This window comes from Bemisia tabaci, chromosome 1 (assembly GCF_918797505.1).
Source record: "Bemisia tabaci chromosome 1, PGI_BMITA_v3".
Lineage (NCBI taxonomy): Eukaryota > Metazoa > Arthropoda > Insecta > Hemiptera > Aleyrodidae > Bemisia > Bemisia tabaci.
In genome coordinates, this window is record NC_092793.1 from 14,066,640 (window position 1) to 14,094,147 (window position 27,508).

Sequence of the window (27,508 nt, forward strand, 5' to 3'; positions counted from 1 at the left end):
CAGTTTGTTTCGGTAAAATTACCAATAAATGGTAAAAAAAGTGAGATGGTAAAGGTACCAACGGACCTTGGGAAAAACGCCGAGAATTTCTTTTCAGTGTTGACCACTATAAACTAACATGGATAAAAAGAAAATGAGATCCTAGACTAGTGGTTATATATGATTCTCAGCAGGAAATCTATCAACCACTGTCATTCTTTTTCCTGAGTTTTGGATGCTAACTTCTCGTAAAATGTGAACTTGAAGTTTTATCGGAAATTAAATTAAATTTTGCGCCTCATTTACTGCAGGCTTACAAGTTTCTTTTTTCGCAAGTATAACAAACAGAAGTCGCTGTTTTTCTTTTGGGAACTATATATGAGCTCATCCAAATTCAAAGAAGCCTATTTTTTTTTTTTTTTTTTTTTTTTTTTTTTTTTTTTTTTTTTTTTTAGAAAACTTGAACTAAAAAACAAGTCCTCTTTGCAAAACCAGCCTCAACAAGAAATCCGCCGAAGGCTGTGAATCAACGTCATCTAACAGCAAAAGGGAGCAAGCCACACACACACACTAACTAGCGGTGTGCACCCCCAAATATCTTTGATTTTGACGATTGCTTAAAAGTGGCATGTCAAAGGATAATTTATTTCAGCCATGAAATGACTTCTTATGACGCTTGAACGAGAATGGGCGGTAAGACTCCCCAGCAGAAATTTCCGCACGTCGAATATCCGTGATTTAATGCTTAAGATATCGAAGATGGCTGAAAGTGCAAATGAATCGAATCATTGGCGTTTTTATTGAAAACTTTTCAACTGCGTGCTCTCCAATTTGTTTAACTCCACGGATAATCCCAATATTTGCCCTAGAATTGAACGTATTTCTGCCAAACGGAACTATGTGCATTAAGACATGAGCCCTGAGATCCATCAGAATATATGCATAACAGGGCTCACGTCATGATCCACATAGTTGCGTTTGGCAAAAATACGTCCAATTGTAGCTGCTTCCACCCAGACTCGACGACTTTGTCCAACTCCCCCTCCCGCTTCTAACCATGTGTAAAAAGGTCAGATTTTAATTGAAGAGATTTTATGTCTACTTGGTTCGTTTCCAGCAATGAGCGCAATTCCAACTTCAGCTGCAAGGAAGAAATAGCCGTTGGACCTCTGTAGTTGGAAGCAATTGTTACTACGAAACATATTAACGACTCTCTCGCCAACGTCAGTTTACACGTAGATGAAACTCGTTGTATTCTCGGTTGAGGCATCTATACATGGTTGCCAGTCGGTCGTGGTTCTCTTCCTGGAAACTCGTTGTTATGCTAGAGATGCTGGAAGCTGTTAAGAGATTCGTTAAAAAAATCTCTCTCAACTCGTGGAAGGCCTGTAAACTTCGATTAACGGTGAAAACGGTTATATCAAGGTGCTCTCGTATCGTCGTGCTCCCCACGAAAGAACGGAACTACATTTCCTTCGCAAATTTCATTCTTACCCAGGAGAATCTTCTGCATTTCTAACTGAAAATTTCACTGATTTTTCCTCTGATCATTCTCACTTCCGGTCATTCACCGCAGCACTGACACCTTTGGTTTTTTCCACCTTGCTTTCTAACGAGATTCACGTTTAGTAACCAGTACAAATGTGTCTCACCCCGACTATTGAAATCAAGGTGGAAGAAACCGAGGGTGTCACTATCGCGGAGGATGACGCCATAAATCGAATTTCTCAAAGCGCGATGTCTCGGTTCATGTTGAGCGCAGAAAGTTGCTTTTGGACGGATCTTATAATGTTTAGCTGAACTACACTGCCGCACTAAGGAGGAACGCCGTATGAACATTCGAGAGTTGCCAAATTTTCCTCGATAAAATGTTTATCTTTGAGGAAAGTTATGAATATTTGCCCTTGAAATTTTCAGGAATTTTAGGTGAAATTGAGAACGAAATTATCTGAAAAATTGGAAGGGAAGTATCCATAAGTTTACCAGGAAATTCGTTTTTTTCAAAGGAAATTTGGCAACGCCTGAAGGCTCATACGGAGTTTTTCCTCAGCACGGTAGTACAATAGAATCAAGCATCAAAACACGATTCTGTGACCAGCGCAACCGACCTTTTTTCAGATGAAAACTGCGTAAAGCCGGCTACGCTCGGACACTGTATACAATCTGTCGATACCCATGCAGGGGCCGTAAAATTGTGGTCACGTTCCGCGGATATGCACGTCTTAGGGACGCAGGACTCGCGGAGCCCGCGTAGCCGAGAAAGTTTCAGCCATGAAAGTAAACTCGACGTCATTTGAGCACAGGCGATTGCAGGATGCAGCCGTGATCAACGGTCACGAGCTGGAGGAGCTGTGCTTTGCGATACATCGATTGATCTGCCATTTAAACCTATGGAAAAGAATCGATAGACATTTAGATTAATAATCGATTCTTTACTACAGCTTCAAATGGGGAAATATCGATAATCGATTGCTCACGCCACGCCACTGAGGAGGAGCCCATGGACGGGGGCGGGGGCAAGCTGCGACAATTTCATCCCCCGTCGATACGCACTTTCTTTTACCGAGCTGCTCCATGTGTTACAGTAAAGGATCCTGTTCCTGTGAGCCCCATGATTCGATTCAAAGATGAACATTCATCGCAACCTAAAAGAGTCTGCAATCAAATTAAAAAGAAAACAAAACACGGGAAATGACGCTGAGAAAAAGCTCCATTTCGGCTGTGAAAGCCTTAATGTGGGCCTGTCGCAAATTTTAGAGCCCCTTAATACTGAGAATAAAGACAATACGAATCCATTTCTGATTGGTTTCTGTATTTTAGGCCTGCACAGTGTCACAAAGGGGGATTTTTTTTTTGGGGGGGGGGGGGGGTTTGAAAGAAAGTTTATTCATGAAATAGATAATTTTCAATATTTAAATCTTCGTCTTAATTAACTTATCCTCACTAATGTCTATTACTTTCTATGGAATTAATTTACACAAGCGGGAATAAAGATTTCATTTTCACCAATTGTAAAGGTAATAAACTGAAATGGAACGGGGAATTAGGGGCACGGCAAGGAGCAAACGGAATAAGAGAGGGAATAGAGTACCTATATTGAGAGAGTATGGCCATTGGGCCCCATGGAGAGGCTTAGGACCCAAAAATGGCGGTGCTTTATTTTGGTTTTTGTGGATGGGAGGGGGGTCATTGCCAACTTTTGACGGTTATCACCAACCGCACTTGCTGCCAACCTTACTACATCTAAGATAATTTTTCTCAAAAATTGCACACGATTAGCCTTAAAAATATGTAAAGATGTCGCAATGGTGCATTTGAGTAAATTTCTCGTTACGATAAGCAAAGAAAACTACATTTTGAGTCATTTTGCATTACATTAATTTATGGCGTCCGCCATTTTTGGGTCCTAAGGGCTCCATTTAGCCTAAGATGGCTGAGCCAATCAGAGGTGGTAACTTCAGTGGCCATACTCTCTCAATATAGGTACTCTAAGAGGGAACGGAGACAGGAATTAGGGAATAATGAGTATATCAAAATTTCGACAACCATTAAATTTCTGTACTCTTTATTCCCGTTTGTGACGTCTATGAGCCGCGCTGTCTCAATTCTCCCTAAAGGGATAGGTCTTCCTGAAGGGACTCTAGCAAACTTCTAATAGGGCAAAAAGAAGAGTTTAATCCTATGGAAAATTGCTCAAAAATCACGATGAGTGCATCGGGGAAGTCTGAAGTACTCCTTACTTCACAACCTGCGTGGGAAATAAGCGTTTGTTTTTTTTTAAGGCTTCCCGCCTGAAAAACTATACTACGGCACAGGTGAACATTTTGTTAGAGAAATCGTTCCATCCAACCCTTGCGCACAAGGATGCTACACAATATTCAACATGGCCGACGCCAACCCGCCAAAACACGCGTGACGAGACGGGATTTTGTCAACCGCAGCTCAGTGGATCGAGACAACAAGAGAGGTCGGACTTGAAATGTTCGACTAAAACTGCAAATTTTGATGTTTATTTCGTGACATTTTAAACTTTCTGCAGGCTGATTATTTACTTTCATAGATCTTGGCTGTAGATCTGCAAATCTCATCTATCGCGCATCTATGATCAAACTATTTGTGATTCTACACTGTGATTCTATCCGATGGATGAGCAATAGATCAGCAGAATTGGAATACAGTGTTGAACGATTGCTTTGAGATGAAAATAATCGTTCTAACCAATCAGACACCTTGATTCACCGAGTGAAGAAGAAGAAGCGCGTAGGAAACCTAACCTCCAAATAGATCATTTATCGTGTTTTACTCAACTCCGTCTTATCAGCTACCGTGGCGCAGTGGATAGCGGCGTCGATATTCAGTCGCTACCAATCCGAGCGATGGTGGGTTCGAATCCCGCCGCGGCAATACCAGTCGGCCAATCAGAAGCACAGTTTTAATAGATGTCACCGCATCTACTGCCTTAGGGCCGGGGGATCCGCATCTATCAGTGGATCTATAGCTGGATCTATTGAAATTAGTTCTGAATCGCTCGGAATCTCTGTCTCATAGATCCGCAGCCCGCATCCATCAAGGTCAATAGATGAGGGAAGTAAATAATCAGCCTGCAGGGGTGCTTCTAGAAGATAATTTCACGAGGAAACCAATGTAACCACTTTCAGAACCTCACATTTTTGTATAGATCGAGTTATAAGCGTTTAAAGTTTCCAAATTTTGTCCGACCTCTCCTGTTGACTCGATCCGTTGTGTGGCATGTTTATATTTCCATTTTATTTGTGTTGATGAGGACCATGATGCTTCCTCACGATTTTAGCGCGGAAGCGTCAGCTATGTTGAATATTGTGCAGCATCCTGGTGCGCAAGGATTGAGTGGAACGACTCCTCTTACGAAATGTTCACCCGTGACGTAATGGTTTTTGAAGCGGGAAGTTTTAATAAAAGTCTTATTTCTTACGCTGATTGTGAAGTTAGGAGTGTATTCCAGACTTGTCCGATGCGCTCATCGTGAGTTTTGAGCCATTTCTACAGGAAACCGGTGTGCTTTTTGCTCTACTTGAAATTTGCAATAGGCTCACGGTTTCTGTCATTCAGAGAGTGGGCCATTTGGGCTTACCGAATTCTAGCCGGTCCGAGATTACGGTATTAAAGCGGTCTTTATGGCATGGTTTCTTTCATGGCTTCACGGTAGGCATGAGACAAACACATCAAACCCGGCAAACGCTTAAAACAATAAATTTTACTTAAGCCTTGTTCGTGTTCTCAGGAATTATCGGCCAGTCAGCTAATAATCCACTATTTTAGTACGAACTGCGTGAGTGGGCTCAGAAAGAGTGGGCACCTGATGCAAAGCCCCAAGATCCCACGCGAGAGGGGGGTGGGGGGGTGCTGCGCGGGGTGCAGGGGGTCATTTTCATCACCGCGTGACGTAACATTTCCGCATCCTAAACGTGCGGAGGAGGGTGCGGTGGCGTTTGCGGATTCTAAGAATCGGGTGGCGTTTGCGGATTCTCATATTTTGACGGTGGTGATTGCGGACAGGCGGAACAGGGCCGGTGGACTTTGCGGACCAGAGAATTTCGGCGGTGGCGATTGCGGACGGAGGGGTAGGCACCTACATATGCTGCCCCCCACCCCTGCGCTGTATATTACAGAGAAAAATTACCGGAGAGGCTCTGGATTCCTTTTCGTGGATGTAGAATGAAAAAAATATTAGTATTAAACATTAGTATTATATTAGTATAATAAACATATGAGCAGTGAACATACAGTAAATTTTTAAAAGAAGGCATATCAGAAATCGCAAGAAACTGAAAAATCGTCAGTTTCAGTCCATTTTTAGGATGGAAAGCATGTTGTAAATTCTAATCCAAAATTACTGAAAGTTAAAAAATTAAATACGAAAAATGGAAACACTTTTTAATTTTTTGACTTTCAGTAATTTTGGATTAGAATTTACAACATGTTTTTCATCCTAAAAATGGACTGAAACTGACGATTTTTCAGTTTCTTGCGATTTCTGATATGCCTTCTTTTAAAAATTTACTGTATGTTCACTGCTCATATGTTTTTATTCATTAATATAAACTTCGAAGGATTCTGCCTTTTTCTATTTCACTCGAGGGGAAGTGTCCCCTCCCGGACTCTCTTCCCCACCCGGTGACTGACGCTGCGCTGTGCTGAACGGTTCAGCCTGAACCTTTCCCCTACGTCTGACCGTTCCCCACTCCTCTGTCAATCAAACCATGCCACCGCTTTTACGTATTGTCGCTCGCCCGCCCAGGTACCTACCGGCCAGCGGTCAGTTGATGATAAATCTCGCTCATGCTCCTACGCAGCTACGCATTGATTACGCCAGCGAATTACTTTCCAAATAATTAGAATTTCTTCGATAATAGTTTTCTTTATTTATTCGACGGTATTTTTTCTCTGTTCTACTGTGATTTCCTTGGTTCTCTACTGTGTTTGACTGTGTTGAAATTTATATTAATACTCACACGGAGAAAAAAACTTCGTGCATGGGACCCGACGTTGAGATCATATGAATCTCTTAAAACTTGAGGTCCAGCTGCCGCAATTCGGGTCAGAAATCTGAAACACTTCGGTATGCACCGAGTACTTCAGATGTGTGACCTGAAACCTTCGGTATATACCGAACTACTTCAATTGTCTGACCCGAACTTCGGCAGATGGACCTTAACTTTTCGGATGCGTGATCCGAAAACTTCAGAGATCCATATGATCTCAGCTTCGGGTTCCATGCACAAAATTTTTTTCTCCGTGTTTCCTTTTAGGGGACGCAACTAAAATTTCAGTAAATTTTTTCAGAAAAGTAAAAAAAAAAAAAAAAAAAAAAAAAAAAAAAGTGACTAACAATGGTTCCTCACCTTCTCGTGGTGTTGGCTGTTTTTACTAAGTGGGAACCGTCCATAAGATATAGTCTATTTCTTGCCCTGCCATTATTATTCTACAAGTTAATTGTGGAGTGAGAATTTCATAATGTTTTCTATGAAATCTTCAAAATATAGTGATAAAAAATTTGCAACTACTACAAAATCGGCTCGCGAAGCGAGCCGAATGTCACTCGCGCAGCGAGTGACCGGGGGTCCAGGGGGCGTAGCCCCCGGCTAGGCGTGACGGGCGCGCGAAGCGCGCCCAGAACGACTAGTACTAATATAATACTAATGTTTAATACTAATATTTTTTTCATTCTACATCCACGAAAAGGAATCCAGAGCCTCTCCGGTAATTTTTCTCTTTAATATACAGCGCAGGGGTGGGGGGCAGCATATGTAGGTGCCTACCCCTCCGTCCGCAATCGCCACCGCCGAAATTCTCTGGTCCGCAAAGTCCACCGGCCCTGTTCCGCCTGTCCGCAATCGCCACCGTCAAAATATGAGAATCCGCAAACGCCACCCGATTCTTAGAATCCGCAAACGCCACGTCCGCAAACGCCACCGCACCGCGGAGGAGATGAGCCTCAACTGGAGGTCATTTAGCAGTACGGAACTATGCACACTGTGACCTTTCAAGAAGAAATGTCTCTATTTCTAGGGTGAATTCGCTCGAGGTTCAGTGTATATGGAGGCAAGGAGATCTCTCATTTCCAACTTTGGCGCAAGGGGATCAGTGGCGTGGCGTGCTTTGCGATATATCGATCGATCGGCCATTTAAACCTATGGAAAGGTATCGGTAAACAGGGTGTTCGCAGCGAACACCTTAATAATCGATTATTTACCACAGCTTCAAAAGGGGATATCGACGGTGAAACTACCAAACCACGTATCTCGGTTTGCGACGTCGCAGACTTCCTGTCATACTTTATTTTTTAAATGAAAAACTACTTAACGTCCAGTCTTGAAAATTTCTGTAATTTTTCCTCTTCGTGCGGAGAAAATTCTGTGAAAATTTCAAGGAATGATATTGATTTGGTCTACCTCAAAAAAATAAAATGCGAGCGTAGATTTTTAAAACACCGCAAACGAGATACGTGGTTTGGTAGTTTCACCGTCGATATGTTATCTAAAACTATAAAGGAGAGGCCCCAATTTTGTACCCAATGTTTCAGCGACTTCCCGAAGGCGGATTTCCTTGAAACTTTGTACGCATGTGCGGTTCGTGCTGAAGGGGTGCAATTCGTCGTCCGATTTTCGAAATTTTGATTCTAAGGGTTGAAAACACGCTAAAAAAGGGTGACCCGTGTGTTAGAGCGGTGTTCCGCGATGGATCGTCGTCGTTTGGTCGTCGTGGTTTCCCTTCTTTTATTGCGTCTCGATCAGCTGTTTTTTCTGTCTAATTTTGGAGATTCCGAACCGGAGCAGTGTTGCCGCAATCACGAAATCTGTAATCCTCCTAATATATAATTCCGTAAGCCCGATTTCTGTTTCGAAATTGCGCCGCGACCGTCGTGCCCATACGGGTGTCGGTGGTGCCGGCGGGTCCCGCGGGGTCGGGAAAAATGCGGGGATCGCGCGTCGGGCCCCGCGCCCCCCGAAAGATCGCTTATCCCGTTCGTCCCGCTGGGAGTTGCGCGGTTTTTCGTTTTCCCCGTGCTGTTCGTTCTCGGTCAGCTGATGACTCGGCTGCCCGAGGCGTTCGTCGTCATAGATATTCGTCGTTTATGAAGAATTCCGATTTTTTTGTACAATGCGCGTCGTCTTTTGAATTTTGTTAATATTTGTCGTGTATGAAGAATCCCGAATTTTTAGTAAAGTGTGCGTATTCGTTTTAATAGTGGGAATGGATCGGAGTCGAAAACGTGGGCGTCCGGCGAAGCGTGGCAATGTTTCTCGCAATTTATCCGCGCGACGCAAAGTGCGACATGACGGCTATCTCAGTGAGATGGATAATGTACGACGTAGGGGTGAACAGGGAAATAACCTCAATCCATTTCGGCAGAGCACTGATAATTTTATCGAAAATGATTATCCGGAAAATAATTTCGGACTTTTAAATGTGAAGTGCCAGTATTGTGATGCGTTGCATTTCAAAAAAGAGGAGGTGAACGGCCATTTTAACAGATGTTGTCATAATGGTCTTCTCAGACTTGCCGAGCCTGGAATCAATGACCAACTTCGAGACCTGTTCTCCAAACCCATCTTCATGACTAACATTTTGAGGTACAACAGTTGTATGGCTTTTGCATCTCTGTCTGCTTCCAAAGCTCATATAATTTTGAACAAAATCTTCTGCCAACCAAATATCTGTATTAAGTCCTCATTGTGATCCAATGATTTATCCTTTGCTCTATATCCTCATGGCGAACCAGGCTGGGATCCTAAAATGGAGCATAATGGACCACGCAAGCAGCCAAATCACAAACATGTAACCATGCTACAATTCGCGTGTTACAGGCTTGCCATTAGAACAGCATTTTCCCATATTCACCAATCAAAGAAATTATTTCAACAATATATTGTAGATTTATATGTTCGTGTCGAAGGTGAGAGGCTTCATTATATTAGAGAGCATCAGTCCGAACTCAGAGTTGAACAGTATGCTGGGTTGCAAGATTTTGTTCTGAATAAAGCACGACTCGATAATATGAATGTTGGAAGAATTGTAGTTTTACCATCTTCTTTTGAAGGCAGCCCCCGTAATCTTATTCAAAGATATCAAGATGCCATGGCAATTGTCTGCGTGTATGGCAGACCAGACATTTTTTTGACAATGACGTGTAACCCGAAATGGTCGGAAATAACCGTTGCTTTAGCGCCAAAAGAAACTGCTGGAGATCGTCCAGATTTAGTTTCACGAGTTTTTCATTGCAAATTGGATCAATTACTAAGAGATGTATTAAAAGAAAATGTTCTGGGTAGAGTTGTTGCACATGTTTATGTAATTGAATTGCTAAAGCGTGGTCTCCCACATTGTCATTTGCTCTTAATTTATTAGCAGAAGATTTGGTTCAAAATTTAAAGTCGTAAATATGGATTGTTTCTCATGGAAGAGATGAATTAAGGACGGAAATTTTGAAACACCGCAATGGAGATACGTGGTTTCGCACTTCAGTCGGTGCGATACGGACATCCATCAAGTTTAAAAAAATGCATCAAGTCCCCGTCACCGCCGACCAACGCGTTTGTCGATCGAATCAACTACAGGTAGTATGAGCAGGGGGGCAAAACGCCTTCAATTTTTTGAACGCAATACGGACATCCGTCGAGGTTGTGTAGTTGTATCAAGGCGCCGTAGCAAACGCGTCCCATTGTCTATCGTTACATACGAATATAAGTTGAGAGGGGCCAGTCATAATGCCTTCAATTTTATACATACATATTTTTGGGCAAAATGAGAGACGACGTTTCTCCATTTGCGACGTTGCAGACTTCCTTTGAAATTGTATTTCTCTTTCGAGAAGCTGGTCAACATAAAACTTAAATTTTCCGTGATTTTTCGTATTCGATAGCAGAAGATTTGGTTCATAATTTAAAGTCGTAAATATGGATTGTTTCTCATGGAAGAGATGAATTAAGGACGGAAATTTTGAAACACCGCAATGGAGATACGTGGTTTCGCTCTTCAGTCGGTGCGATACGGAAATCCATCAAGTAGAAAAAAATGCATCAAGTCCCCGTCACCGCCGACCAACGCGTTTGTCGATTTATCGATCAAGTCCATTCGATAACGATCCAACAATCGACCCGCAGGTAGTATGAGCAGGGGGTCAAAATGCCTTCAATTTTCTGTACGCAATACGGACATCCGTCGAGGTTGTATAGTTGTATCAAGGCGCCGTAGCAAACGCGTCCCATTGTTTATCGATACATACGAATATAAGTTGAGAGGGGCCAGTCATAATGCCTTCAATTTTATACATACATATTTTTGGGCAAAATGAGAGACGACGTTTCTCCATTTGCGACGTTGCAGACTTCCTTTGAAATTTTATTTTTCTTTCGAGAAGCTGGTCAACATAAAACTTAAATTCTCCATGATTTTTCGTATTCGATAGCAGAAGATTTGGTTCAAAATTATATAGGCTTTGGAAGCAGACAGAGATGCAGAAGCCATACAACTGATGTACCTCAAAATGTTGGTCATGAAAATGGGTTTGGAAAAGAGGTCTCGAAGTTGGTCTTTGATTCCAGGCTCGGCAAGTCTGAGAAGACCATTATGACAACATCTGTTAAAATGGCCGTTCACCTCCTCTTTTTTGAAATGCAAGGCATCACAATACTAGCACTTTACATTTAAAAGTCCGAAATTATTTTTCGGATAATCATTTTCGATAAAATTATCAAAAATTAATAAATACATCTTCTTACAGCAGTTATTTATTTTTTAATTTCAAGACTGCTGGGTCTATAAATTACTACCATATTTACAAAATTGATACTCGCAAACATGTTTTTTGTTTTTGCTGATGGGTACAACAACAGCCCCCATATGTAAAAATATTTTGTAGCTTCTGAATAATTATATTAAAAAATATAAATATGGGCATAATAGGTATAGTAAAATATATTAATACAAAAGTTATTGTTATAACATGGTGTAATTTCATTAATGACGGTTTATCACCGTGCGAAGCACGGGTTGGTTGCTAGTGCTTGTATATTTCCAACCTTCCTCATTCAAAACTTGCATGTTCTAATGAAATTATACGTATTCAGAAAAATATCTTAAAAATGGGAGGGGTAGGTCATAGGTGGAAGGGATGGGAAGTGGATGAAGATGAATAAAAGTAGGGTAAGGATGGACGGAGGTTGTGAAGTTGGGGGAATGAGGGAGGACAGAGAGGAGCATACCAAAATAAAGAAAGAGAAAAAAAAATTACCTTTTTGCATTCATCGAAATTTTTTTTCCATTTCCAGCAACAGTCCACTGCATTCTCCCAAATGTTCGCATTTATCGTGCGTGGGCAGTTAAAGAATCGACTTTAGTTCAAAAATAGAGTTGGAAAGAAAAAATTCAGGTTATCCTTACCACATATTATGAGCACATCCTGTTCATTACCTGCATTAAGTCAAAGCATCTACTATTTCGATTTCCACTCAGAGGTTTTTTCCCCCACTCTTCTTTGCTGCACTGTAAATTTAAGTTTTCACCTTCTGCCGAACTTAATCACTAACATCGTTTGCAGTGGCGAGGCGTGAACGATCGACTATTGATACCTACTTCCCCTTTAGAAGCAATGGTGCAGCATCGATTACTAAGGTGTTCGTTGCGATCGATCCTTTTCCGTAGGTTTAAAAGGCAGGTTTAAATGGTAGGTTTTAATGGCATGGTTTCAATGGTTTCGATATATCGCAAAACACGCCACGCCACAGATCGATTGTTTTCTATGAATTTAAATAGACGAAACCGAGTGTTGCCATCTTTCCTTTTAAATTTCGATTGTGCGACTCGCCGGTGGAACCGGGTTTAAAAAATGTGGCGTCTCTGTGTCTCAATCGCAGCACAATAAACCGGAGTTTCCCGGGTAGTGGATTAGTGCAGTTTCCAAGGCCGCTCCGTCTTCCTTCCGTTAAATAAACCTTTTCATCGGCGCATTTTCAATATGCGGATTGCGGAGGCTTCGGCGAGCACAACGAATAGGATTTGTGCGTTTCAGTCAAAGGTTTTATGTTTCCGTGCCAATGATCACGGCTCCGAAGGAAGCGCGATCGGACTCCGTCGCTGTAAAAATAATGCCCACTCTCGAACAGCGTGGGAAGAGTCGGAAGTTTTCAATAAGCCTCCCGCAGCCCGGACCATGGTGAAAGTCTCGTCACGGAGAGGTTTCAAAAGAAAGTCTCCTCGGTAATAATGAAGGCGATCTTTTTTTTCCGTGGACGAAAAGTACAGCCGTGCACAGTACCACAAAGTAAGTCTGTTGCATACGGATCCAGAAGGGGGGGGGGGGGGCTCTGGCCAAAAAGAGAGAAGGGAATAGGCTTCAAATATTACAAATTTCGCTCTCAAAAGTCCAGTATTGTTTGGCGATGTGCAGAAGACAACAAGAGTTGTATCACTTTATCGACGGAAAAATCGGTATCTTCGATTATCAAGAAAATTATTTGACGGTGAAAAGTAGAGTTTCTGCGTTGTTGCAACATAGTGCACTAAAATATAGCAATAGTCACGTTTCAGAAGCAAAAGTGTGCGAAAGTGAAAAGCTGCCGAGCTATCCTTTGCGATGCAATTGCAGGGCCGCGCGCCGTGGTGTAAAACACAATTTTATCAAGGATGTGAGCGTGTCGCCGCGCCGGGGTTTTCCAATGTTTAATTTATCGTGCCGGGCTCCGTGTCCACGTATGCTTACGTAAATAGTCAAATATTCCTACTTAGATTTCAATTTTTATTCCTTTCCTAATTTTAGACAAAGTGATTCATCGCTCCTATAAACAAGACTTCATTGTAATTTTGTGCATCATACAATAGTCTTTAACACGATTTTTAGCTCCTCAACGAATACTCGGACGTATTTCTGTCAAACGGAACTAAGCTCCAATTTGAGTTCCTTTTGAGGAATTTAGAATGCGGGATAGCGCGTTCTGTCGAACGGAACTAAGCGCCATGGAAAAGCATTGCGAGTATAGGACGGAACGAGCCCGACGCCCGTTTCCGCCGCCAATCCAAGCCCCCCGCTACTTTCCTCCTCCGATGGCGCTTAGTTCCGTTTCACAGAAATACGTCCACTTAGCTTAAAGGTCTCAGCGTATCATAAAATACAGAATTTTTCAAATACCATTTAAGTATAAAAGAAGCATTTGAAGAGGAAGGAACAATGCGAGTTTGTAGATTTGATGAGTACCTAATTCTTCCCAAAATATTGAAAAATCCTGAGCTTTCCGTCATAAATATACACAATTTAGTAAACTGTCAAAATTTGACTATCTGCCTAGGCGTTTGATAAAATGCCAGATATTACTAATTGCCTGCGATACATGTAAGACGCACAGCCGGAACGTAGATCATTTCTAGGTAAAATCGTATGAAAATCACTCAAGCACATTACAGTACCTACTTAGACAGACTATTGCCATTGCTGTACTGCTTTCTGATTTATTCATTAGTTTTAGACTTGTCGTGAGGTTCGACCCTCAGGATTCGGAGGAGATATCGATTGAACTACGTTGGTAATGATTTGCCCAGGGTGGCCCGGACCTACACTACCGTGCTAAGAATAAACGCCGTATGAGCCATCAGGCGTTGTCAATTTTCTTTCGATGAAATACTAATTTAATTAGGAGGTTTTAAATATTTTTCTTCCAATTTTCAGACAATTTTGTTCAAATTTCAATCTAGAATATCTAATAATCTCAAAAGAAAAGATACAAATCTTCCTTCTAGAATACATTTTTTGTCAGGGGCAATTCAGCAAAATTCAAATGTTTAGCCGGCGTGCTGCCAGCGCGAAACGCCCACTGGCGCTTACAAACCTACAGGGATACTTCACGCATTGCGCAATGCTTGAAGTATCCCTTTAGGTTTGTAGGCGCTTGCCAGCCGCCCGTCGCGCCCGCATTTCCCTCAGCCCGACAGTGCAGCACTAGTCCTTTCTTTCGTTAATTTAGGACGGACGAAGTTCAGGACCGCGGGAATGGGCCCCAGGAAACCCGAATTTCATAGTCAAGGAGCCCCTCCGCCCTCTCCGTGGGAGGTAAAAGGGGGTCTTTGCGTCAAAAGTCGGGTTTCACCTCAAAATGTTGAAATTATGTCAATCAGAATCAGAATATGCAGAACATTTTAACCTGACAAAGAAATCTGAAATCGACCCATCCGTGTCCCAAATACTGACTCCTACACGTACAAAACGGAGCCGAGGCCCCCTTCGAAAAAAGCGAATTCGCTAAATTGACTTATTGGCTCGGAAAGATATGTTTTCATGCGTGATCGACCCCAAGGAATCCGTGATTGAGGGGCATGTTGTCCCCAGAGACTTCTCTAATGGGGTGTGGGGGACCTCACACTGGCAAAACTTAAAAGTTCAGGGATCCCCTGTGCCCCATCAGAGCGGGCCCCCCTCGAATCCGGATTCCTTGAGGTCGATTACCCATGAAAACATCTTGTTACCGTGAGTCTTCGTCACTTTCGCGAAATTGCATTTTTTGTAGGGGGCTCTGTCCCCCACCTTTAGGGGTCAGTATTCCGAAATCGGATGGGCCAACTTTGGATGTATTGAGATGGATATACAGGGTGAGCGAAAAGTCCCCGACCCCCCCTCTAACTTTTGAACGAATTGAGCTAAGGAAATGAAACTTTGGGAATGTTCCTATCTCAAAGGGGACCATCTTTTGAGGGGGTCAAAATTTTGGTCCCCCCCTCAGGGGGGGACAGGGGCCCCCCAACTTTTTTTTTCAAATAGCAACCCCTATCTTGTGATACCTCATTCGAAAGAGCATAAAAAACTAAGAATTTTGGCGCAAACCGCAGATCAATATCTCAATTTTTGACCGAGTTATGATAGGTCAAAGGTCAAATTTGACCTATTTTCAAAAAATCATAACTCCGGTTCAAATTATCGTAAAGAAAAAAATAAAACGGGAAAATTTACCAAATTGTGTTCGCTTTTACGTAAAAATTGCAGAAATCACTTCGATTTAATTTTAAGGGGGGGCTCGGACCCCCAAATACGTCAATTCAAAGGTCATTCAATTTTCCTGCGAAATAAGCCAATTTCCTCTGGATTTGCCTCCACATTATCTCAGTAAGGTCAAAATCAGTTCAACATTACGTTGGCAAGTCCCCAAATTTCGGGAAAAGTTAAAAAAACGAAATTTAACGGTCGATTAAATTTGACCGTTTAAATTTCGTTTTTTTAACTTTTCCCGAAATTTGGGGACTTGCCAACGTAATGTTGAACTGATTTTGACCTTACTGAGATAATGTGGAGGCAAATCCAGAGGAAATTGGCTTATTTCGCAGGAAAATTGAATGACCTTTGAATTGACGTATTTGGGGGTCCGAGCCCCCCCTTAAAATTAAATCGAAGTGATTTCTGCAATTTTTACGTAAAAGCGAACACAATTTGGTAAATTTTCCCGTTTTATTTTTTTCTTTACGATAATTTGAACCGGAGTTATGATTTTTTGAAAATAGGTCAAATTTGACCTTTGACCTATCATAACTCGGTCAAAAATTGAGATATTGATCTGCGGTTTGCGCCAAAATTCTTAGTTTTTTATGCTCTTTCGAATGAGGTATCACAAGATAGGGGTTGCTATTTGAAAAAAAAAAGTTGGGGGGCCCCTGTCCCCCCCTGAGGGGGGGACCAAAATTTTGACCCCCTCAAAAGATGGTCCCCTTTGAGATAGGAACATTCCCAAAGTTTCATTTCCTTAGCTCAATTCGTTCAAAAGTTAGAGGGGGGGTCGGGGACTTTTCGCTCACCCTGTAGATTAACATTTCCCAGGCTTTTTAATTCCGATGAAATAATTTCAAAATATTGACGTAAAACCGAACTTTTGAATGACGGACCTCCTTTTAACGCCCCGTGGGAAGCCGGGGGGGGGGGGTGTCTTGGCGACCATGAAAATCGGATTTCTTGGGGGTCAACTCTCCATTCGACCCAGCGGTAACCTAAAGTAACCGAGAAAAAGTATTGAGATAAAAGGTTTAATTAATACTGATAAGGCAAGAGATAGTATGTCGAGACATATATTGAAAAGGCAAGAGATAGTATGTCGAGACGTATATTCACTGAAAAAAATGAGTTAGCGTCAGATGACTAAAAATGGTTTCTATACACTAACTCAAATTGTGTGATTTGGACACACATGATTTTTGGTTTCTGTACACTAACCACTATTAGTGCTGGAAACTAATTCCGCTACTCTAATTCGCATTCGGTAGGGTTGGGTCAACCAACCTCAAAACTGAGAGAGGAGAAAACGGCTTAGCGAATGATAACTGGACAATACTTTCAGGGAAAGAAGATTTCTTAAAAGATGAGAGGTAAAAATCAACTGACCGGTTCCAAATGAACGACAGAGGAAAGGAATATCCCATAGGTATGTGCAAGTAGACAGAATTATCCTTTAGAGAGACACACACTCACACATGAAACGGTAGAGAATGTTCACACTGAATAAACATATCTCGTCCGAACACTTGAGATATTCTTTTGAAATTACGGGAGAACACGAACTATAGAAGTAAGCAGTAAGTTCACAGATTTTCGTAAAATATAAACTGAACGCGGAACGCTTTAATCGCAATTTAATACAGAAGATTGACGACTCCAACGAATATCATGCTTGTTTACGTTTTGAATCGAACAGACGATTTCTAACCTTAACAGGTTTATTTATGTTGCTTTCGAACGTTTTCAAGAAAGAGAGGACACTATAAATCATACCGGGAGTATTTACATTGTCAAACGAGCCCGAAATTTCACATTTTAATTGATTTTCACGAGCTGACGCGATTGAGGCTGTTGTACCGACGCCACTTTTTCGAAACTAAATAAATGTAACGGACAATGTGGCAGTTAGTGTTGAGGGCGAATTAGTTTGACTCGAAGGTGAATTTGTCTTACCACAGCGCTAATTTTACAGCTAGTGCTGTTTTCCAATTCTGGTTCGCGCTCTAGTAAAGTCAAGTCAGCGTATGAAGCGAATTGATTGGTGCTTCAGTACAATAAATTAGTTCTGAAGCCTAATTTTGATTCTCTTTGGCGAGAACTTACCAAATTAGTTCCCAACGCTAACTACTTTTTTTTCAGTGTTCCATAATTTCGTCATTTCTGCACGAAAAATTACACAGCTGAAACATACACTTTGACGTTTGACTTTAAACATGTTAACATGACCCTCGTTCGTTGATCTCTGCGATTGAAAGTTTCGATTAAGGAGCCCTCCCCACTCTATCTGACATTGACATGCGTCACCAATTTCAAAGTTAAAGACTGTAATCGCTCCCAAGGGTTTGTCATCGGAGCATGGTTGAAGTTCCATTGCGCAGCGTGCTTTGCAATATGTCGATTGATCTGCCATTTGAACCTATGGAAAAGGATCGATAAACAGGGTGTTCGCAACGAATACCTTAATAATCGATTCTTTACTATAGCCTCAAATTAGGAAATATCGATAATCGATCATCGGCCTCGCCACCGTTGAAACTCAGCTCAAGACGACGCGAGACAGAGTTTGTACTTGATAGATCTTATTAGCAACAATAAACGAATACGGACAACTAGACGTGGTGATCAATTAGCATCAAAATTAATGCTTCCCCACTAAAATTTCACGAAAAGTTTGCTAGTCGCGTTAAAAGTTCCAAAATTCAACTCACAATTCAATCTAAAAGTTTGTTTGATAAGTTGTTACTGTTCGGCTCTCCTCTTTAACCCTTTTCTTGGCCGTTTCGTAGTTTGTAGAGTGAAATATATGAGGCTGGAGTGTGCTTGCTTGGTTGGTAAATACATTCATTTACAGATGCTTTAACAATAAAAGGTCATTAACACCTTAGAGAGATCAATACGATAATGAGAAGTTCGAAATCGATTCGGAGGAACATTATTTACTACATTTTGGAGCCAAACGTAGGTATATGGTATGGTAACTAAAGATTGATTAGCTATGCTCAAAACACCATCCGTCACCATCATCATTTTATTCCATACATTACATGCATATTGCACGTCGCAGGCAATCAGCAATCGCCGTCAATTTGAAAGCAACTGTAGTGAATGAAAAGAAAATTCATAAAATTTAGAAATAGAGGAACTTTTTTCTTACCAATTTTTCAAATTGAATGATTTGAAAAATCGGTAAGAAAAAAGTTCCTTAACATCTTTATTAATCTTTTGTTAGAAGGCCACATAAATATTGTTGCATCATTTTAACATCTTTAAGGGCAAGCTTAATCATCATCAAAATCTGTAATAAATGGTGAAGCTATGGTCTCTTTTAGTTTGCAGTTGACGGATAGTTCATTTGAATTTTATGGTCTTCCTAGTTTCATCATTGCAGATGTAACTTTCACTCGATTACCCTGTAAAAATATAATTTATAACTTGTGAGATGTTACTTCTATTGAGGCGGAATTTTCGTTGACTTGAATATTGTTGACTTGACATGAGTACCGCGTGTAAATCATGAAAGTGTCTGCATGTTAGTTCCTTTAGACGTCCATCACCTTTTAACATTATTTTGAAGTTTTACTCTGGAGGTTTTGGAGGAAAAGTTATAAAAATTCTAAAACCTGGCGTAAAATTATGCATTTCAGTAACATCAAATAACACAACCATTACCAAGGGAGACTGCACATTAAGTTGTAAGATCTGTTCAATATATTTAGAGAGGAGCGGGAAACGGTTCATTGCTGCAAATAAATTTACCTGGAACTTAGTTTTTTTGCCTTGAATACAGCTCCTTTATCAAAAGTCAGAAATTTCTGACTCCTTCGGATTATCCCGCTAACAAAATTATATTTCATCACTCTAAACTCACCTGAACATTTCAAATATTTACATTCAACTGGTATGTAAATACCTGGCAGCCTTTGAAGAATTCTAGAGTTGCTGAAGAGCCACAAAATTGAATTCGTTTCAAATTTGCGGTGTCGCCAAATTGTGAAGTACAATCACCAAACGTCGGAAAATCAAAATTGCCATAATCTTTTTTCTGTCAATTACCTTTCAATCTGGCAACCTATTTGGAAATGGAACGAATTAAGACCGCCGTTCGGAATCTCATTCGCCCAAACCTGTAAATGAGAGGCATAAACGATTTTCAACTCGCGTCGCAATGTTGTACTGCTAAAACCTTTAATTTTACGATTTTAGATGGTGTTGCCAATTTTCAGATGATTTGCTTCTCCCGTGAGGTTTTTGTGTTTAAAGGAAGCAGCGCTACCCCCAAGGATTCATTTTAAGATACTCTCAATAATAACTCTCACATGTAAGTTTGGTTTAACATTGTTCAACGATGTTCAACATTGACAGCAGCATCAACATTTTTTAATACTAAAAAACTTAACCTGTGGCACTTCATTTGGGGAGTGTTTAGCAAAAGAGAGCCAAGTGTTGCAAACATAAAACGGAGGAAAATAAATCTAGGTTTCATATGAAACTTAGAATCATCCCTCCAAGGCTTAGTGTAAAGTACAAACTACATTTCTTCTTTTTGCAGACATTCGATTTTGACGGAAGTTAATGTATTTCTGAATGCGAGGTCAAAAATACCCTGAACTCAATCTCTTGCAAAACTTCATTTGGTATGCCCTTTTGCTGAACACCACCTGATTTTTATTGTGACTAGGTTCGGGCTCACAGAGAAAATTTCACTCGGTTAAACGCTTCCTAAACGCTGAACAGTTTTTATTCTGTATGCAGATCTATTCCCCAATAAAAAAATCCTTTGAAAATGAATCAGTCGACGTTAAAACTTAGTATGTTTAAAAAAAGTGAAATATGAGTATAACTCAAAAAAACTCTTCTTTACCAGGATTTTCACTTTCTGTGTTGAACTACACAAAAACCTCGAAAGCTTACGAGGCACAAAGAAAAAAAGTTTGGTCTGATGAGCTGTAAGTGCGATGTCTTAAATCGGTCGCTTAATTCGGTTCATTTAACCGTTCTCGATGTTCGAAGAGCCGTGTCCTCGTTTCATCAGTGGCGAGGCGTGAATGATCGATGATTGATTATCGATATTTCCCCATTTGAGGCTATGGTAAATAATCGATTATGAAAGTGTTGGTTGCGAACACCTTGTAATCGATCCGTTTCCATGGGTTTAAATGGCAGATCAATCGATATATCGCAAAGCACGCCACGCCACTGCGTTTCATGTAACCAAGGTTTCGAACCAAAGCAAACTATGGCAAAAGCTCGGTTGTATACGCTGAGGTTAAGGTTCCTAGAACTGAGAGTACGGTTACATGGACCATTTAACACCGTACTCACTGTTCATACGACTGAACTTTAAGGGTTAAGAGAACTTTTCAGCGTCTCCTGTAAAAGTTGACATTTTGGCTACCAATGGGTCAAGTGCACTGGTCTCAGAATCGAGTTCCAATGCATAATTCTTGTAGATTAGCTAAAAATGATGAGATCCGCCCAAACAGAAACTCTTTACGTTCAATATTAACCAAGAGAAATATCGCGCTTTGAAAAATTCGATTTATGACGTCATCGCCACGGTAGTGACACCCTTGGTCTTATCCGTCGGGGAAATACTACACGTTTGCACTGGCCACCAAACGTGAGACTCGGATGAAAGCAAGGTGGAAGAAACCAAGGGTGTCGATACCGCTGTGGATGACGTCATAAAACGAATTTTTCAAAGCACGATATCTCGGTTGCTGTTTAGAAGTTCAAAAGGTTGCTCAAGTTCAAAAGGTTCAGAAGGTTCAGAAGTTCAAAAGGTTGCTGTTCAAAGAGTTGCTGTTTGGACAAATGTTATTATTTTTATGAACTACAAGAATCAATGATTAAATTGGGACTCTTTGAGCAGCGCAACTGACCCCGCGGTTCTCTCTGAAAACTATTCACACTGCCAACATTTTCCCAACACTTGATCAAATTTCCCGAGTTCGGCAACGTGGAGATCCCTTGAGAGCGTCCGTTTAATTACGTTTTGCGAGAGAGTAATTAATGACCGATAATTGAGGGCAAACGGCGCTCGCAAAAAGAAGCTCCGAGTATCTTGATGTGTCTCGGAATGTCCGCCATTCGTGCATCACGTTTCTGTTTCTCCACGTTTCAACGATGGAGCTTCGGCCCTCCGACCGAGCCCTAAGCGGCGCGACAGGAGACGCAGCCACCCGTAATCCCTTGGCCCTAAAATGGATCCAGCTCAACAGGAAGGGCCAAGTTTTCTTGTAAAAAACAACACTGTTAAAAATCCCGGCGCGAAATTCACGCTTACTCAGTTCGTCACCTTCCAGGCAAAGTATCACAAGCGCCCTGCGACGTTTAAAAATTTCCGCCGCCATTTTATTTCTTTACTGAGAAATTTTTGGTTGAATCTGTTTGGAAATTTCACTAGATTTTATCGGCAGCACAAAGAAAATTCAGTGAAATTTTCGGACAACTTCGTTGAACAATTTCTCTGTAAAAAATAAAATGGCGGCGGAAATTTTTAAACGTCGCATGGCGCTTGTGATACTTTGCCTGGAAGGTGACGAGTTGCTATTTTGACCACCTGGTACTCTGCGTGCGTGGATCCGGCGCGAATTTTGCGCTATGGCAGGAGTGAAAATCTGACAGGCAAATATAAAATGCAACTGCCGCACAGTGTTCGAAACTCACCTTGGAATTTCAGGAGCCATGTGGCGCATCAACCTCGATTTTTAGGGGCCATTGAAGATTTTTTAGGGGCTAAATTGACTTTTTGCCTATGTATCACGGCGCATTTAGTGACAAGTTAGACGCAAGATGTTTCAGTTACAGATCTAGTAGCTGTTACTCGGGGGGAATTTCGAAAAATCACGATACAGAAAAACCATGATTTTTTTTTTAAGAGGACCAAGCAGCAGTGCAGCCATTTTATTTTACCAAAGATTCCGGAGCTGCCAAAATTAATTCCGATGTTCAAAAGTTTCGGGGAAAAATTCCAAAAAACGCCCGGATTTAGTTCCGAAGATCGTCAAATTTGACCAAAAATAATCAAATTTGATCGAATAATCGGTCAATCTGGCGAAAACCCCCAAAGTTCCGGAAATAGCCGGAAATTCCGGGAATTTCGAATATTGCGAGTAAAGTTCCGAGAAATGACTAAAGTGCAAAAGTTGGGTATTAGTTCCGGGAAATGGCCGGGTTAATTGCTTTTCTTTGATGTTTTTCGTAGCGCTGACTTTTAAGTGGGTGTGATATTCTTTGCGGAAGGAAGCGAATGAGAGCGAGGAAGACAGGCTATCCTCATTTTGAACCGAAAGTGACATGACCGTAGGAGGCAATGCAGTCATGACGTAACTTCTAAAAGAGTCCACTGTGACGTCACGACTAAAAGCGAGTCTATTGTTTTGCCTCCTCGCGGAGCCGGCTAGCGGCTCCCCAGCGTGGAAGTGAGACTCGGCACCCGGTCCCGACTGTCTTGGCCGAGATCGATACAAATTAACAAGATGAGGCGGGAGGCCGCGGCTTGAATTATTTCCAAAACTCAATTAAGAATCCGCGATGCTTTCTTACTGCCATCTGCAAACACAAACAGCCCCGCGGGTTCCCGCTTCCATTCCCACTGCTCCGAGCCGGCAGCGGCGAGGCGTCGATCCATTTTCGATTTTCCCCCATTTGAAGCTATGCTAAAGAATCGATTATTAAGGTGATCGTTGCCGACACCCTGTCTTTCGATCCTTCTCCATAGGTTTAAATGGCAGATCGGTCGATACATCGCAAAGCGCGCCACGAGCCCGGGCCGCTCACGTGGCCGCGGGAAAGTTGCCCGACCGCAAATCCAATGCGAATCGGGCACCCTTCTCGGCATCTGAGGCTCCTCCGCTTGCAATTGATGGCCATGTTGGCCTGTTCCAAGACAGCCCTTTCAGCGGACAGAGGGAATTTAGGGGCATTGTTCTCGGAGATTTGGTGCTTGTCATCAAGTCGGACGGAACGGGCCCTAAGATGGAAACTCGAATTGCCCGCTGCCGTGACAGCATCCATCTGAGCGGGCTCATTGTTGAAATTGATAGACGAAGCTGTAGACTAAGAAGACATGAGGAGTATGTAAACAGACAAAAAACTCAAAAACAAATAAGCATAACTGAATTAAAAATATATAAAACCCACAATCTCCCTGAAGTATTATTAGTAAATGACCCGAGATTATATTTGATATTACACGAATTCCTTAAGATTAGGGACGAATTAGTCTTCTAATAGTTCCAATCAATAATCAGTCATATTGGTTGAAATGGGTGATTCTTATAAGCTAAGGGAGAAAATGATGGACCAACTATAGGAACTCTCATGGGTTGCAGTTAGTTAGTCTCCTTTGTCCATTGCAACCCCCTGCTTCTACCAATAGGATCCTTCCATATCCTTTTTGTTTCCTTTGTCTATCGCTTTGTCTATAAATTTTAACAATTAGCCCGTAGAACTCTAATATATTCATTTTTTGTTTAATTAAGTTTAGTCAATTCGCCGCTTCTTTCCGCTTCGATCATTTCTTACAAAAAATTACCCCGATCTTTCTTCTAATATCATGCAAAAGTCAGAAAAATTTTGGACGAAAATCGCACTGGTACACTTTTGCAAAAGAATTGTATTGTTTGAGACAATTTTACAATCTCGTGTTGCCTTATTGCCGTTAGTTGCTTTTGGTTGAGGTTTATACTACTACTACTACTACTAATACTACTACTACTACTACTACTACTACTACTACTACTACCACCACTACTACTACTTCTACTACTACCACCACTACTACTACTTCTACTACTACTACTTCTGCTACTACAACTACTACTACTACTACTACTACTATTACTACTACTACTACTACTACTACTACTACTACTACTACTACTACTACTACTACTACTTCTACTACTACTACTTCTACTACTACAACTACTACTACTGCATACTGTAGTGAAACTGTTACATTGTGATGTCTGTATTGAATTTCTCGTATTTTTCCAGTTTCTGAATGGGGTTGTTTGTGACGGTGCTGCTTCTGCTTCTCACAGCCGTGTCCTCCCTGTGTAGGCACATCATCGACCCGACACTCGGACTCGATCGGACGCAGGAGTATGCTCTCATCAAAAGAGACGCCCAAGATGAGACACCGCAAGAGGTCGCCTTCGACGAGTACCCGGTGAGATTTCTTTCCCCCATCCTCCAACAATATCTGTATGACTATTGAATATTGCAATATCTATCTACAGACACGATTTTGTTTCGGGGGGGGGGGGCTGGCGGGGTCTCTCTACTACCGGGGGGTCTGGGTGGTATGAAATACCCCCCAACCTGGAGGGGGGTCCGGGGATCCTCCCCCGGAAAATTTTAGAAATTTGTAATCTAATTAGACGCATTTTGAGGCTTCCGTGCTCGGATTTTCCATCAATGTCTACAGCAAAATTACGTTTCCTTTTTGAACTTTCAGCAAAAAAGACTTTTATATTATATGCATTCAAAAAGGTCCTGAAAATTTTTGAAATTTTGACCCTATTTGGACGCATTTCGAGGCTTCTGTAACACGGATTTTTCATAAATTTATGCAGGAAAATCACCCTTCTTTTACTTTAACACAAAATACATTCGAATTGTTACATTCAACAAAGCTGGAAAATTTTTGAAACAACTCTATTTGGACGCATTTTGAGGCTTTTCTGACGAAAATTTCAGGAATAATGAACACGGTGTTTTCATTTAAGACTCTACATCAAAAGAGGTAAATATCTTCGACGGTCTCAAACTTCTTCTTTTTTCGCACATTCTCATCTTCTGTCTCCTCCTTCCTTCTCTATTTTCCTTCCTTTTTTCCTTCCTTTTTTTTGCTTTCGGGGGAGGGGGGGGGCTTGAGCCCCCCAAGCCCCCTCTGGCTACGTGCCTGCCTATTCATAGTCAGCAAGCAAAATGCAACTTGATTTTACTCTTCATTCCTTTGTGATTTTGCGGATAAGGGGGAGAGTCTGAGCACCGATTTTGCGGTCACGCCTAAATAAATGGAAACTGGAGTTAGAAATCAAGTTCGCCCACAACTCGATGGATTCAATTTGAGCGGCTCGGGAGTTGAAACAGTCGTATCGCGTATTTTCGCTGAGAGTGATGCCCGATGGACGATTGACTCTCGCTGTATAATCGCATCGTGTTTGTAATGAAAGGTCCAATAACTTTCACTCGATCCTCCACAGGTAGTGTAAGATACATGTAGGTAAAAACTCGATCCATTTTTGCAAGAAAAAAACATGCATGCAAAGTGCATGGGGACTTAAGTGTTGTGGGTCAAGAGATGTGGGTGAAAAGGTGTGGGTGAATTGGACGCATATATGCTAAATGGAACTATGTCTCGCGCAAACCCTATGCACATAGTTCCTTTTAGCATAAATACGTCCAATTATACAGTGGGTGATTAGTCAGTGGGCGAGTAGTCCCGGTATCCATTTTATTGGGAGGTCCAGCACAGAGCCAAGAAATGTAATTCAGAGAAGCGGTTTACAAAAACCAAAAACTCTATAGATTTTCATGCATACATACATACAAGTCGCTTTACAGCACTCCCTCGCGCTCTACGACTCCTGACCTCCACTGCTCTCTTTAAAACCACAAATCTTGGGGGATTGAGCACCTTAACATTTCCGCTTCAATCCCCCCCCTACAACCTTTCATTGGGCGCCCTCTGCGTCGTCTGCGTAGATTTTCAAAATCCAATAAAACCTTCTATTGGTAATGCCTGGATTTGTCACCACTCTCAAGGCGCAGGAGTACTTTTGGGATGAGCCTAATTTCCCATACAACTCGATCCTCTCCAAGTATCGTGTCAAAACGGAGTCACGCCCATACTTTGAGGGAGCGACGATTTGTTTAGCGGCACTCGACACGCGCTAACTCGTTAAAAAATGTAGAATGAAAAATGAAGAGTGCACAACACCACCCTCGGCGAAAATTTCCTCTCCGAATCAATCGAAGGACGATTTTGCCACTGTAACATGATACAAATGGAAAACGTTTCACACGAGAGAAATCTCTGAGGGTTCATTTCGCGGTGGTGTTCAAAGGTCGAAGGTCGCTCCCACGGTTCCTGAATTAATAATTCCTCGTCTAGATTTCCACGCGCACGTTTACAGGCGTCGCCCCGGTCTGGAAGCTCCCGGAGTCGCGATTAGGAAGAGGGCCCCAGGTAATCCTCTTCGACACTTTCGGAGTTTAACATCTAAGATGCATCGGGACGCACCGCATTCGCATTAATAATCGGAACCGGAGTTGCTCCTCAATCGATCATCATGAGGACTTTTCCAAGGGATTCTTGGGATCCCTCCTGGCAAAGCGCAACGCCGGGAATAGCTCGAGGTTTTGCATAACTCCTCGCAATCAAGGCGTGTCGCGCATCAGGATGCTCCGAGGTGCACGCGCCCTCAATGAGGAAGAGCCCCACGCCGTACAGTGGATCGAGTCAATACGAGAGGTCGGACAAGAATTTGCCACTAAAACTGCAATTTTACATGTTTATTTCTTCAAATTTTAATGTATGGGGGGAGTGCCTTTTAAGGTGAACTTTACGAGAAAATCAATGGGACCACTTTTAAGACCTCGACGTTTCGTAATAATGGAGTTATGAGCTTTTGAAGTTTCAAAATTTTGTCCGAGTGCCGCTATTGACTCGTTCCATTGTGCGCCGTACAGTGGATCGAGGCAATCGGAGAGGTCGCACATGTAATTTTTGACTAAAACTGAACATTTTGGTGTTTATCTCTTCATATTTTACATTTTTAGGGGTGCTTCAGGTAGAAAATTTCAAGAGGAAACCAATTGATTAAACATTTGAATTTTTTCCCATCGATTTTTTGAAGACTTCAATCCGTGACCAAGGAATCTTAGTCGACTTAAACTCAAAATTGATAACAGCAAGCCTGTGGAGCAAAATTTCTTTGCATTGACAAATCATTTTCCGGAAAACTTGAAACATTTGAGTTTTTCCCCTTGAATTTTTTAGAGGATTCA

At 41.7% G+C, this 27,508-nt stretch overlaps 1 protein-coding gene across 1 annotated transcript in view; it reads left to right on the forward strand.

The window, feature by feature from the left end:
* AstCC (Allatostatin double C) overlaps nt 1-27,508 on the forward strand; it is a 47,901-nt gene that overhangs the window by 12,946 nt on the left and 7,447 nt on the right. The window contains exon 2 of the mRNA XM_019053340.2: nt 24,488-24,662. Within this exon, the coding sequence (XP_018908885.1) occupies nt 24,495-24,662 (168 nt within the window). The 5' untranslated portion in view covers nt 24,488-24,494. The remainder of the gene's footprint in view (nt 1-24,487; nt 24,663-27,508) is intronic.